At 44.2% G+C, this 13,766-nt stretch overlaps 2 protein-coding genes across 2 annotated transcripts in view; one reads left to right on the top strand and one right to left on the bottom strand.

The window, feature by feature from the left end:
• Positions 1-6: 6 nt before the first annotated feature.
• On the bottom strand, positions 7-3,051 carry LOC113203667 (F-box/LRR-repeat protein 4). Its single transcript, XM_052273111.1, has 11 exons — positions 2,677-3,051; positions 2,336-2,429; positions 2,044-2,239; positions 1,714-1,951; positions 1,405-1,581; positions 1,200-1,325; positions 993-1,117; positions 808-917; positions 545-706; positions 290-455; positions 7-212 (listed from the first exon to the last, which is right to left on the bottom strand). The coding sequence occupies exons 1-11, from the start codon at positions 2,875-2,877 to the stop codon at positions 20-22; spliced, it is 1,788 nt and encodes a 595-aa protein (XP_052129071.1). The 5' UTR covers positions 2,878-3,051; the 3' UTR covers positions 7-19.
• Positions 3,052-3,174: 123 nt separating this feature from the next.
• The window catches only part of LOC113203670 (uncharacterized), a gene marked incomplete in the record, with an annotated part of 12,043 nt that continues 1,451 nt past the window's right edge, over positions 3,175-13,766 (top strand). The window contains 10 exon segments of the mRNA XM_026418466.2: positions 3,175-3,799; positions 4,066-4,181; positions 7,542-7,799; positions 7,883-7,996; positions 8,080-8,231; positions 8,320-8,637; positions 8,723-8,998; positions 9,603-9,747; positions 9,830-10,945; positions 11,025-13,766. Coding sequence (XP_026274251.1) covers positions 3,712-3,799; positions 4,066-4,181; positions 7,542-7,799; positions 7,883-7,996; positions 8,080-8,231; positions 8,320-8,637; positions 8,723-8,998; positions 9,603-9,747; positions 9,830-10,945; positions 11,025-12,656 — 4,215 coding nt within the window.

The raw sequence follows: 13,766 nt of genomic DNA, 5'->3' as shown, positions 1-13,766 counted from the left end.
TTTAAAAATATTATGTAATTTACCTAGAAATAATATCAGCTGTAACACTACATCCTAGGACGTCAACTTGCTCCAATAATGAACAATTTTTCAGGAAAGGTTCAAGGTGGTAGTCTGCAAGACATCGCATTGATGCCAGGAAAATTTTCTTCATTTTAGGACAGCCATATGCTATACTATTCAGACTTAGACCTGGGGTACTCAGACTCAAACTGAAATAAAAAAAATGAAGTTTTGCAATCTGTAATTTTCCTTAATACCGTCAACTTTGTTCAGTCAAAGTACTTACCACCAGCCGAGATCAACCTCTTCAAGCCTTGAACACTTCCCTAAAGCATTTACACCCACAGAAGTCAGAGTATATGATTTCCAAAGATCCAATGAAACTAATTCTGAGTTGTGTTTGCTGAGTGTTAGGACAACTTCATCCATGGAAGATATATGCATACATGAACCTACAATTTAATTGAACGGCTTAGTTTGTCTTTTTTTGGTTGAAGCAAAATGTTGTGATAGATTCTATATCCAATGTGGATCAACTTACCTAGATTCAAATGCTTTAGTAGGGGAGATGATTTCAGAATCGCTATCAGGGCCTCTTTTGTGATTGATGTACGGTAGAAATCTAGCCTCTCCAACCCACGAAGAGAAGTCAAACAAAAGAAACCTCGACTGGTGACCTTAGTATTGTTCTGAAGTGCAAGTTCTATGTGGAAACAATGAATAACAGCATTACAAGATACTTAATCTAATAGAATATACAATATAAATAGTATACAATTTTACAATCGATGACATTTTTAGTACCTTCAAGTTTAGGACATAGTGAAGCAATTTTTTCAATGCTGGAGTCAGTGACAAATTTGCAGCAGTTTAGGCGAAGGTGTGAAAGATTCTTGCCACAAGCTTCCAGAAATCTGAAATATTATACTTAAAGTTATCTTCTCTCCTATACACACAATTTACACATTATTTTAAGTTTTGAAACTTACTCAATGAAATCATCTGGACTTATATCTCTGTAGTTACCACACCATGACATGTCCAACTTTTGTATATAAGTAAGGCGTGGTAACAAACATTGCAAACTTATTGGGTTGACACAATGCCAAAATTTCTGTAGATAGGAGAATAAGGTGAAAGTTTCACAAATAGTAAAACAAACAAAAATCAAATCTGATCAATCTGAATGAATTTACCCTGAGTCCAAGTTCGATATACAAATGGGGGTCCTGAGATAAGCTTCTGAAATGGCGGTTGACTTGAGCACAGCGACACAGGTCCTTAAGATCCAAATAGCCAAGTATATGTAGGATACTTTCATCCTAGAAGTAAAGAGTGATGTTAGTGTGCTACAGAAAAGACATACTTGTGCAATGAGGAAGAACAAGAAAGAACATTTACAGGCAAGTTACTGAAAGCTCCACTGTTAGCACTATGTGATGGTAGTTCTGGAGGTTGTGATGAAGACATTGGCAATGCAGGACGATTGGGGATTGCCCTTTGCATATCTTCAATTTGTCTCAGTAGGTTTGGAAATTCATGGTCCAAAAAGGATGATATTGAATTAGAAATGTCAACCTGAAAATAAATGAGCCAATAAAATAATAATAGTAATATTCAATGATTCAATTCAGGCACCAACTGCTTTTTAATATTTTAGAAAATTATATAAGATGTAAAAATATTTTGCACTACGATCTAACAAAATACCTGTGGTGAAAATTGGTGGATATTCATTTCTTGAACCCTGTTAGTGATGTCGCCCACAGTGACAAGCCCAGAGAAATTTGATGAGCTTCCATTTCTACTTCTAACAACAGGATTTTGCAGTGTATGGCATGTTCCCAGATTATTCTCAGGAAAAGGTTTATAAGTTCCAACCAAGCACACTGCATCCAACTCTGTGTAGTATTCCAAATTCGAATGGTCAAATTCAAGGCGGAGGAGGCTGAAATGAAATTTGAGAAAATGACAAGTTAGGAACTAGCATAAAAAAATAAAAAACTAGGCATCACATAGATGATACACTATTCTTCATACTTGGTGGGAAATTGGATAGTACGGAGAGGAGGGGAAAAGATTCGAGACATAGGCCTTGTTGCTTGAGCTGCACCTTCCCAGAGAAGGGCCCATTTTCCTTGAAGACTGCGAGCCCAGACACGGACAAGAGCCCCAGGATTGTAGATTTCATAAATGTTAACTTGGAATGGGTACACAGCCTGCTCAAATGTGACATCTAAAAATCAAACAGAAAGAAAGAAATTTATTACACTTAACTGATGACAAGTTTAAGTCATGCAAGCCAAAGAAAATGTGTAGTAAATAAGTTTACCGATAAAATCTTGACTAATAATGGAGCCTTGATTTTGAGGCATAAATTCTCTAACCCCAGATGGTGCCTCCTTCCACCACCGCCCATATGTTCGCTGAAAAACCATGAAATGATTGTAGGCATGAGACAAATTATCATCTACATTAAAGATATAGCAACAACAACATAACAGCGGGGCAATATGCAAATCGTTGCAGAGGCACAAGAACCAACAAATGGTATCCGTAAGGGAGACTGAAAGATAATTGGAAATATTGTGTCAGAAGGGTTCTCAGAGACCGAAAGGAAGTCAAATGATAGGTGAACACGCAATAAAGTTGACCTACATGAACACAACATACCATAACAAATGCCTGGGGGTAGTCTCCATAGTCAGGGTACTTGCTAGGCTTCCCTGCTAAATTATATGCTGTGTAAGATATGCTAATATCACTGCCATATTGGGAACTAAAATCACGGACATCGGAGACAAACTGTTCAATGAATACAACTTCATTATCTTCTTTCGTTATTGTGTCGATCAATGCTAACACGTCCACCATCTTGGATGTTTTGACAGTCTGGGGTCGTCAAAGGATGAACTTTTGTGTTGTTGGCAAACCTGGGAAGCCGTACATTCGTCTGATGCGATTAGACTTTTCCCTTGACAACTTCGTACAGGAAACTGACATTTTTCAGAAGTAGCATTCCACTCGAATCCTAACAGAACGTGAAACCCAGTGAACTTCTGTAATCAATCACAAAACCGCTTATTTTCGTTTTTCAATGTTGGCCCGTCATCGCGATGGATAAAAACATCCTGGCAGTTGGCAGTTTCTATCAGGCGGTGATAACGATAAGTCGCGATTTGAAAAGCAACACAATTCCCGGCGTAACAGTTAAGCTCCTCAGTAATTTACTGGATATTTCGCAAGGTTTTCGACAGTCTTGCACATTTTGACGTGTGTTTGTTGGCCCGGACGCGATCGTGTTGTGGAGGTGCGAGTCACGCCGCGCGTGTTGCCCGTGTGACTCCTAATGGAATAATGAAATGAATGGGGTAGACGTGCGAGTGCTGAGAGTGCCTGTAGGTTGGGCGCCGAGAATGTTGTCTTCAGCCGTGATTCGCGGTGGATCTCCTCGTCACCTCCGATAACATCGAGCTGGCCCCAGCTGGTCCTCAGACTGTCGCCCAGACGACGTTCGCCCCCCGCAGCCATCTGAGGTCGCGCCTCGCAATGTCCTCTCTGCGCAAAGACGTCGCCCAAGGCTGCCGTGTGGACGACACAGTGTTCAACGTGCTCCCGGCCAAGAGAATTAAGACGAAGCAGAAGCCTTTGGCTTTGCCACCAAGGTGGGCTTGAAGCATTCTGCTTGATGCTGCTCAGTTTTGGATAATGGTACTCTCACCGACCAAGTCTAAAAAGCCGCCTACTAGTAAGCAAGCTCCCACCAGCCGTAATAGCGGCAACAACAGCCAATTTGGTAAGTTCTACGGTCTTTTCAGTAACTGACATTTGTTATTATCTATGTAGTTTTATTAGTTTCTTGTACTTTTATAATCAGCAAATTTGTCATTCTATTGTAAATTACATACCTTATCAATCTGACAGAGTTGTTGCGCGTCACAAATCTTTTCCGCTTAACACTTTTCGTGTCAGTGGTATTGACCAGTTATTTGTTGAAAATGCTGTCATGCTTTCTTGATTAAATATATTGTTCTACTACATCTTATTTCATCTTTTTTCCAGCTGCCTTAAAGTTACAAAAAGGAGCCAAGCCATTCGGCGGGAAGCAATTTTTCTTTGATATAAGAAATCACAGTACAGCGTCAAGACTTGAGACCTCTATCAAAAATTACGGAGGAGTGAGTATTTTTCTAGTTACTGTACGGTCAATAGATGGTGAGAAAGTCAATCTGTTAAGGTTCATCCCTGGAGCTAGCTGCAGCTTTGCCTGCAGCTTTGCCTGCAGCTTTGCCTGCAGCTTTGCTGCTTGAAATTTAGTGACACCCCCTGGTGCGGCCGGCAAAGTGTCACTGCCTTCTCGGAATGGATGATCCCCACCCTTTTCCCGTCGACCCCCTCATCGGCGCGAAAGTTGAATGCACGGCCGGATTACCTAAAATGTTGCCGGTCCGTGCGGATTACATCCGTGGCGACCGGTGGCGCCGAAAGAACCTTGTCGCGGGCCACGTACCCCGGGCGCGTGGGAGGGTGCTCGGAAGGGTGAGGTGCTTGTTGGCACCAATTGTGTCGGGGGGGGGGGGGCAATTGATTTTCCGACGAGGCTGCTCGTGTGTGGTGTGGATGTGTGTTTCGTGAGTCATGCGCTTGTTTTGTTTTAGCCCCTTCTCTCATTCTCATGGCTTTTCTGCACCGTCCCGTGCTCAAGGCATGGCCAGGGTAAAGGGAAGGAGAGTGGGAGTGCGTCGGGGGCGAGGCGAGGGTAGGGCGGTAGGGCGTTTGACAAGCCTCGCCTGGCAGCGCCATAGCTCCTCCCCCTGGCCTGGCCCTGGCACCCCCTGCTTGTTCTGACCCCGCGTCCCGCACCCCGTCCCACCCCACTCCCCCACCCCGGGGCCAAGAGGGAAGGGGCGAGCGGGCTGGGCTGTGCTGAGCTGTGCTGGGATGGCGTGGGATGGGGGCAGGCCTGGGGCCATGTGAAATGGAATGGACGCTCTACTGGTTGTTGTGTGCTGTGTAGCTGCGCGCGCCTGCCCGCGCCTTCCCTCCCGCCCTGGCTCTCCCCACCGCTTCCCGTCTTCCCTTTCCTGTTTCATGCCGCCCAGCCCAGCCCCGCCCCGCCCTGCTGTCCGTTCGTTGGGGCCAGCTTTGGTGTCGCTCCACTCTACTGCAACGAACAGCCCGTGTCAGTCGTCGCCACGCCGCACCCTTCCCGGGCCCGGCCCGAGTGACTGTGAAGGCGAGCCTATGCCGTGACCGCAGGTTTCGGATCCCACTCGATCCCACAGCACTGCACGGCCCGGTGCGGTGTGCCCCTCTGCCGCTTCCGTCCGGCCCTCCTCGGCCGCGGACTCGCGCAGGGTTGCGCAGCGACGGCTTGCACGCCTTCCGCGACGACACTTTCTTTCCTCTCTCTATCTTTCGGCGCCGCTCGCTGAGGCAGGAGGGAAGGAGGCGCTCAACGGCATTTTCGAACGTGAGCCGCTGCGTCTACTCGCGCCTCGCAGGCCTCGCGTCGTGTGCCCCCTCCCCCTCCTCCCCTCCCTCTTTTCCCTCTCAGCCAGCAGGCCAGCACAGCGTGCCTTGCCCGCTCCGACCATGCCAGAGCCAGCGAGCTAGCCAGCGAAGGGACCGCCCCGGAGCTACTTGCTCCTCTTGACGGAGGGATGTTGATCAGCAGCGGGTACCCTAATCATGATTGGTCCATCGTTCTTTTGCTTCGGCGGACAGGTTCGCTGCGGGTTTCCGGAACCAGAAGCAGATGCCGTGGTACTGTGGGAGGGAAGTTTTGCGGCGCGACGGTGGCTGCCATGTTGGCCGTGGTCTTCCCCCTGGAGATACCCAGTAAAGGTGTATGGGCTGCGAGATCACAAGTTTAACGCTTTGCAGTCGGTAGAATAGTAACGAAATTAAAGAGATCCCCCGTCCCGGTCCTCAATCTGAGAGGTGTCCTGACAACGCCAGGCGAGACGCTTATCGCGTTGATTAAGGAGATATCGTGGTTCCGAGGCGAGTCCCGGTATTTTGGAGGAAAGTGCATTCTGATTCAAGACGCGCGAAAGCCTTCAATGGTGTTAAACTGGTGCCGTTTTGGGGTGAATCTGGCAGCGCTGTAACTAGACATGAGTGCCAGGAGCTGAAAAGCAGCCCGCCGCGTGGCCTATGCACGCAGGGGTCAGCCGCCCACCGCCCGAGTGCTGTTCCGCTTCCAATTGGTCCGGAAAGCAGGAAATTGATTGATCGCGTCATTTTGGGTGGTTTGCGCGCGGTCCCCGAGGCCTGCCCGCCCCGCTCCCTCATCCACCTCCTCGTCCTCGCCCGCCTAGCCTGCCTCGGCGGCCGTTGTGCGGCGGTGGCGGCGGCGGCAGCAGCACTACGCTGCGCAGCGCACGCTGTCGCCATCTTTTTTGTTGGCGACGGTGCTGCCCTCTAGCGACGCTGTCTGGCAAATTCGCTGTAAACGTTTCGGGGAGAGAAAAGCCATTTTGTGACAGGCTGAATGCGTTGATTTATTGTTGGGAAATTTGGTTTCCTAGCCGGGTGCGAACGTTGCTTTAATGACGTGAAAAAGTTCTCGCTTTCGTTTGGACGGGCGTTGGTGGATCTCTTGGCTGCTGGACGTTCGTAAATGCCGAGGTAAGTGACGGCAGGCCATTGCAGCCCAAGAAAGAAAAAGACGGCCGAGGCGGATCAGCTCTGATGCTGTGACTGGGGCCGCGGGTGGGAAGCACGGTCTTTGAAAATGTTGGCTTTGGTCGTATGGAACGTCTTAAAGGCCCATTGGGCTTTTATTTGTTTTTATTTGGACCTGAACAGGGCGTCCCCCCGGCCCTCCCGGGGCCCCCCCTCTCTCTCCGTCCCGTCCCTGCTGGGCCTTGGTTCGCTCCTCTCGCAGCTCTCTGTGCTTGCGACGCGTCGCGTACCGTTGCGCGCTCGCCACGCACACTTTTCTGATTTTCCGTGACGCTCGTGGCGTGATCGTCACGCTGTTGTCACTGTCAGGTGACGGGAAAATTGCGGGAGTTCTCATCTTCCCCTCCCCCCCTTCCTTGACCGCCCCTCCTCTGACTCGGAGGCACCAGTCTGTAGCTTCATTACTTTGAGGTTATGTTGTCTCCAGTCGTCCTCAATATTTTTGGTATGTCAGAACTTGGCTAGGTTCTAGTCTGTTTACTAGGTCGAACGAGTTTGTTCATGTCCTGGAATGTGACCTCTCCGGTGACTGCGCATTTTGTTACGTGATATGTGGAACATCCATGTCAAAATTTACTTCTGTTTGTAAACAATGTATCCCTTGTGACACACATTTGTCAGATAGTTTATTTTCCCGTTGTTATAAAATCTTGTCAAAGTGCATTCATAGTTAAATTTGATTGTACTAAATCATCCTCAATCACCCTCTGTCTACAATGAAACAATTTATTATTATTATTCAACTTGTTCATTGTAATGTATTTTCCCAATTTATGTGGAGGTTTTTATAGGGTAAGGTATCCATCCAGGTATCATTTGCTAAGTGTTAATGGACCTGTTTGTTGCAGGTGGTCAACCCGTTTATACATAAAGAAGTAGACCTTGTCATCACTGACCGAGCAGAATGGGGAGGAGGTGTGCAGAGTGGAGTGGCTGGGAGTCCTCTCTATGCTGGTCGAACCCCTAGGCCATCCCCCTCTCCATCTCCCTTACCACATCTATTCTCACCTGCTGCATCCCCAGCTGGCAATAGCAGAGGGTCCAATTTCTCTCCTGCCACCCTTGATTCACCTGGTGAATCCGTTGGTGGAGGAAGACGTCAACCTGTAAGTCCCAAACTTATTTTCATATTTTGTTCAGAGTAAGCCTATTCCTTCTAAATAAATTCTAATAATTTCAAATTTTTCAGAAGTCTCGTGCTGAGGCTATGCTGGAGCGAGTTCGCTCCCAGCCTCAATTTATTACCAGAGATCCTTTAGTTGATGCTCAAAACTGGGGTATTACTATCTGGCCTGTTGAAAAGGTCTGTGGCCCTTCTACAGATGTTATGGATGTCTTTATTTTTCTGTCTTTTCTTGTTTTAAATAATATTTGTTTCCCATTTAGATTAGTAAACTTCTGCAGAAAATCGCACAAACCTACAAGAAAGTGTGTGTTGATAATTCACCAGTTCCCACAAAGCGTAAATCTGACACAGGTTTTAATAAAGTTAAGCTACGCACAGGGAAATTTTTTATTAAGATTGAAGCCACAGACAGGTAATTTATTAGACATTAGTATTTAGCTTTTCTGTAAATTGATGCATATATCATGTGTATTGATTTTCGATTTTGTGTCATTTTTCAGGCAACATCGGCCTTCATACAAAGACCTTCCTTGCTGGCCCTCGATAAACCTAGACTCAGAGCCAGGAACGTCTCCCTTTGTTCTTAAGCCTACCACCTCAACAGTTTGCAAAAATCAGATTAAACCTGAGGTTAAGGTCAGTAAAGATAAAAAAGAGGCATCTGTCACAACCCAATGCAAAGGACTCAAGCTAGGGCTGAGACGATCTCCAAGAAAGAAGAATTCACCATCAAAGCCACTATCCCCTCTTAAAAGGAATGCTTGTGGTGCTCATCCATCTAGGAAGGGCAGTAATTTTGTGTTTCAAGATAGTGAAAGGCAAGTTTTGCATAGTCTATTCTTACCTTCTCATCAGTTCATGATCTTCTATAAAAATCTGAATTGCTCATTTTTCACGTTGCAGTGTTAACTTAGTGCCTCCGAGACCGCCATCCAAAAGGCACCCTGAAAGATCTTTATTCCCTGAGGTTAAGAAAGAGACTGATTTGTATGAGCCCTTGCCTGGATATTGTGAAATTTGTAAAGTTGATTATCAAGATTTGAGGAGGCATTGTTTGACCCAGGCCCATAAAGAATATTCTTTGAATGTTGAAAACTATGCCCAACTTGACAGCCGCATTAATTCACAATCTCTGAATTTAGAGGCATTTTATAATTCTCTAGTTCCAGTGAATACCAGGTAAGCATTAGTTCCCTTGTAAATATGTTTTCCCTTTGGAGGTGTCAGTTGTCATTTCACACTTTCATTTCCATTTTTGGTTCTGTCTTTCACTTGTATGTATATATGTACTGAATCAAAACATGTCAACATTTTTTAACTCTCACTCAATTTTGAGTGATTTTGTTACCATATCTTTCAGTATTTTCTATCTGACCTGACTATTGGTTACGGTAAATAGCAATGCATGTGTTCTTTCTTGAGCCTAAATTATTGTGCATCTATGTACTACATTCTGGAACTTTGTTATCAAGAAGTTTTTAAAATTCCCCTTTTTTGGTTATGGGCGTTTAAAGGCTTTATGAAAGGCATACATGTCACAACCATGTAGCTTTCTGTTTTGCTGTTTCATATTTGTTTTCCATTCCAATATCTTTTCTGCCTTTAGGTAAATGTTACATCTTATGCTTGTTGATTGAGCAGAATGTTCAGTCTTCATTGTTGATGGTGCTGGAAGTGTATGTAGGTTTATGTTGCATGGATGGGTTTTAATATTTGTGGTGTTGGTAGGGATTCGTCTGAGACCTTGTCTCTGACACCCTATCCGTTTGTTGCTCTTCAACAGGAGCAGCAAGCCTGAGGAAAAGATAGCCCCCTTGGCCAAGGAAGGTGACGATGCAGACGCAAATGGGACTGCAACCATCATGAGACAACCAGTCGATGACAGGAATTTACCTTCCAAAATGGTTGGACGCAAGGAAGCCCTCGAGGTAAAGAACTTGCATTGTTTTAATGATTCTCATACAGTGTAATTATTTAAGTCATCTGATCTATCCTATTCTTTCTCTTTAGGTGCAGTGTAATGGCATATCAAATCATGTCCAGACTCGCTTCACCTGCAACAAAGGTGATCGGGAAAATATCAATGGTATCTTTCTTGATGAAAGACTGACTGCTGCTCAACTCAGAAAGAAGCGTTCAATATCAGTAAATTGTAAGGACTTGCTTGAAATTGCCCCTGGGACTGAAAGAACGCACTATCTCAGATCAGGACGACCTGCAAGAAGTGAGCTTTCTCAGCTTTCACCAGCCTTGAGTGACAATAGTCATCCTCTGCTGAATAGTAATAGTCAACAGCCGTTGCTTTCACCAACACTGAGTGAAAGAGGGCATAATTTACGAACGAGAAGCCAGTTATGGAATAATGTTGTTGAGGAAGATTCCCTACCCAACAGTCAATCAGAGAAAAACAAACCTGATAAACTGGCAGATAGAGTGGAAAGTCCTGAGAAAGGGGAGAAGTCTGAGAAAGTTGATTTCAATGATAAATCTGCTGGTCAAGATGATTTCACTGCCACTGCAGCTCCTCAAGAAGAGGAGACTGAAGAAGAAGTGAAAGAATCCAGGGAACGAGAACTTAGACCTCCTCGCACTCATAGTAGAAATCGATCAATTAGACGCAAGAGATTGTCGGCTGAAGAAAAATTGATTGAGGACAATCGAGGGTATTACAAAGTTGAGGTTTTGAACAGCAAATTGAGGTCCACTGGATTCTTTGTCCAGTCAAATCATGCAGATGGAACTGTCAATGGTCAATCTAATGTTCCAAACCGTACTGGGTCACAAGAAGAGAAGGAGCCTGTGGTAGTGAGATTCAAAAAAGTGAGACGCTCTGAGCTCTCTGTTCTCAGTGATGAAGCGGAAAACTTCATGTTTGGTGAACAAACCAGAAGTGAAACTAATTCTGAGAATTCAACAGAGTCTGATGAAGATGAAGAAGAAGGAGAAGAAGAGGAGGAGGAGGAAGAAGATGGAGGTGAAGATGATGATGAAAGTGGTGGAACTGATTCCAATGGACTGAGTGAAAATGGCATGGATAGCAGTCGCAGTAGGAGCAGCCAAAGGAATGGTAGGAGAAGTAGTAGTGGTCGTCGTGGCAGAGATCAACCGCATCGCATACGGCTTAGGGTAAGCTGCTCTCTCTTTGTTGTCTGAACTTTGTATTTGCCTGTTTCAGTTTAACTAAATTTTATTTGGTTCTATTCAGGTTGGAAGTGATGGTAACTACAAACGTTGTAGTGCTGGAGAAAGTGGTAGTTCAAGTCAACTAAATAGTTCTGACACCAACGGTTACCGTAAATCCCGCAAGCGTCGTACCCAAGCTGAAGCCTTTATTAACGACAACGCTGATTATTACAAATTTGAGCTGGCAGGTTCACGACTTCGTGTTCATGGGTCTCCATCAGCTTCTGGGGAAAATGACGACCCTGCAACCTCAGAAAAGGTCAAGGTTCCTGTTATTGAAGAATTGGTGTTTAAAGAAATTGTTGATGGGACACCATGTCCTGTGGATGATCTTCATTTCTCCTTTGAGTCTGTTCCTAGCTCAGAGGTTTGGTTCCATACTTTTCAAAGACAAGATAAAGGTGATGAGCTAATTTTCCCTGCTGTAAGTGAACCAAGTTCTGTAATTCTCCCATATCAATTGCCTCGAAGGGACATGGGCATTGGGCAGCGTTCAATTGGTAAAAGAAGAAGTAAAAATTCAGTACGCCTGCCTAGAAAGTCTCCTCGGTGTCATGCATCAACACTTGCCATCCTCTCAAGTGTTGTTAAACGCCGTAGTAGTAAGGAACCAGAGGCGGCTGTTGCTGCTGAGGTTGTTCCTAGTGAACTAATTGATCCTGAGACAAAGAGTGCCACCGTCAAACCACCTCAGTCTGGCACACAGGCTCCTGCCGCCGCCGCTGCTACTGCTGCTGTTACTGCTGCCGCCGCCGCTGTTGCTGCTGAGGCACCTAGCAATGCAGATCACATTACTGGAGAAGAGGAAATCCAAGAAATAGCTAGAAATATCGATTCTATGCTTGGCCTTGTCCCTGTTTTATCAAGTGACATAGAAAAGGAGCAGGATGTTAGTCAGTCTAAGCCATATATTAAAGGCCGAAGTCGTAAGAAACAACCAGTGAAACCCATCTCATCTAATGAACAAAGTGTCCCAGAGTGTGTGTCAGAAAGTGATAGGGATAGAGACCCTTCTCTTCACTATTTAATTGATCCAGCAATTCTAGATGAGTTGTCATGCACCTGTGATGTTCTTTCTGACCCCAGAGGGGGGCCTACCATGGATTTCCTCAGTCTCCTGGACAGTTATTCTGATTGTTGCTGTACTGTTGAGGACTCATCTACCGATCGTGGAGTAGATGCATCTTGCAATAGTTCTGAGTGCGGGACCTCATCCACCTGTGAAGCTGACAGGCGGTTGAAGAAGAAACGCAAACGTAGAAACATGACTGGATGGGATAAACCAAAGCGCAGGTGTATATTGCGAAGAGATGTTCTTGGTGCTGTGCCTGAAGAAGTAGATATTCTTAAAGAACAATCTAGTAAAGATAGCTTAGAAGAACCAGACTCAACACTTGCCTCTCCTGACAGTGAATCAAGTGTTTCAAAGGTTCCGAACAGTATTTCTTCTCCACCAAGCTTTCAGAGAAAGTGTGGAATTAAACGGAAACTTCGTAGTTCTCTTTCTATAACAGACTCTTCTCGCAAAAGCAGTGTTTCTGGACAACCTCGAATAAATGTGATCAAAATCGAGAAAGATGGTGAAGTATCAGTTCCTTCAAAAAAGGGAAAGTCCAGAAAAGTTCGTAGAATAGGTTGGTCCAAGGCCAGATGAAGCCTGTGTCATAGATATTACTCCATTTTGTGTTCAGTAGTATGTCTGTGAATGCCCCTATCTGCCACCTAGTCTTGAAGCTTTGATGTAACTGCCAGTTTCAACTTTTTAATTCATTGTTAAACATCTGTTAGGTACAACCTAAATAAATACCTTCCCTTTTTTTTTTTTAGATGAATATTTTAGGGAAAGTTACTTGTTACAGTCATTCTCATAATATTGATTTTATTAAATTTTATCAACCCAAAGAACAGCAGCAATCCTGTCTCTTGTCAGTTCTGTAAGTAGTAAATGTTTTGTAAATGTGTTTATATGTCATTTTTAAAAGAAATTTTATATAATTGAATTGTTTCCAAATTTTAATTTCATTTATTCTCTCCAGCATTTGTATGCTGTGGTTTTGTATGATAGCTCAAGTGTACTGTAGTTGGTGAATGTGTTATGCTGGTCTATCTGTTAGGCATACTCTTCCATGTATTCCAACTTGTGTGTGCTGATTTTTGCCATTAAACAAACATTGAATGTAAGTTTTTGGTACAGATAATAAGTTGAGTGACCAGTCTGAGATTTTTGTGTAGGTAATACATTATGTGTGAGGAGCAATAAAATTACTACAATACTATTAATCGTCAGGTAGATTAAATTTTTTAATCCTCCTAAATGTGTAATGCAGGTTCCTCCCTTAAAATCTTATCTATGTTCAATATCATATCAACTAAATGCTACGTAATGCTCCTGATGATCTCCTAATCTTTACGTATTGTAAATCTGTAAGGCTTTGACAGCATTTAGCCCTGTACAATTTGATTCAGTCTCTTTCATTGCCTTAACATTTAAGGAAATGATAGACGTGGTGTATGTATGAAGCATTCAGAACTCTACTGAACTTTTAAAAGGAAAGTAGAATTAATGCTGTGACCTGATGGTTATTCAGAATTCATTTCTTTTACATTAAGGTTCATTGTAGTTCTATATCATTTTGCATCTTACCCATTTTCTTTTTAGTCGCTTAGTACCACTCACGGTGACTATATAGAAATTTCTTCTATGGTTCAGATATCAAAAAAATTTCAGTTGTATTGTGATTGTATCAGAATCTCCTTATACAGC

Source organism: Frankliniella occidentalis, unplaced genomic scaffold (genome assembly GCF_000697945.3).
Source record: "Frankliniella occidentalis isolate FOCC.00 unplaced genomic scaffold, Focc_3.1 Scaffold247, whole genome shotgun sequence".
Classification (NCBI taxonomy): domain Eukaryota; kingdom Metazoa; phylum Arthropoda; class Insecta; order Thysanoptera; family Thripidae; genus Frankliniella; species Frankliniella occidentalis.
The sequence above is the reverse complement of the archived record's forward strand: the minus strand, read 5'-3'. Positions and strand labels throughout refer to the sequence as shown.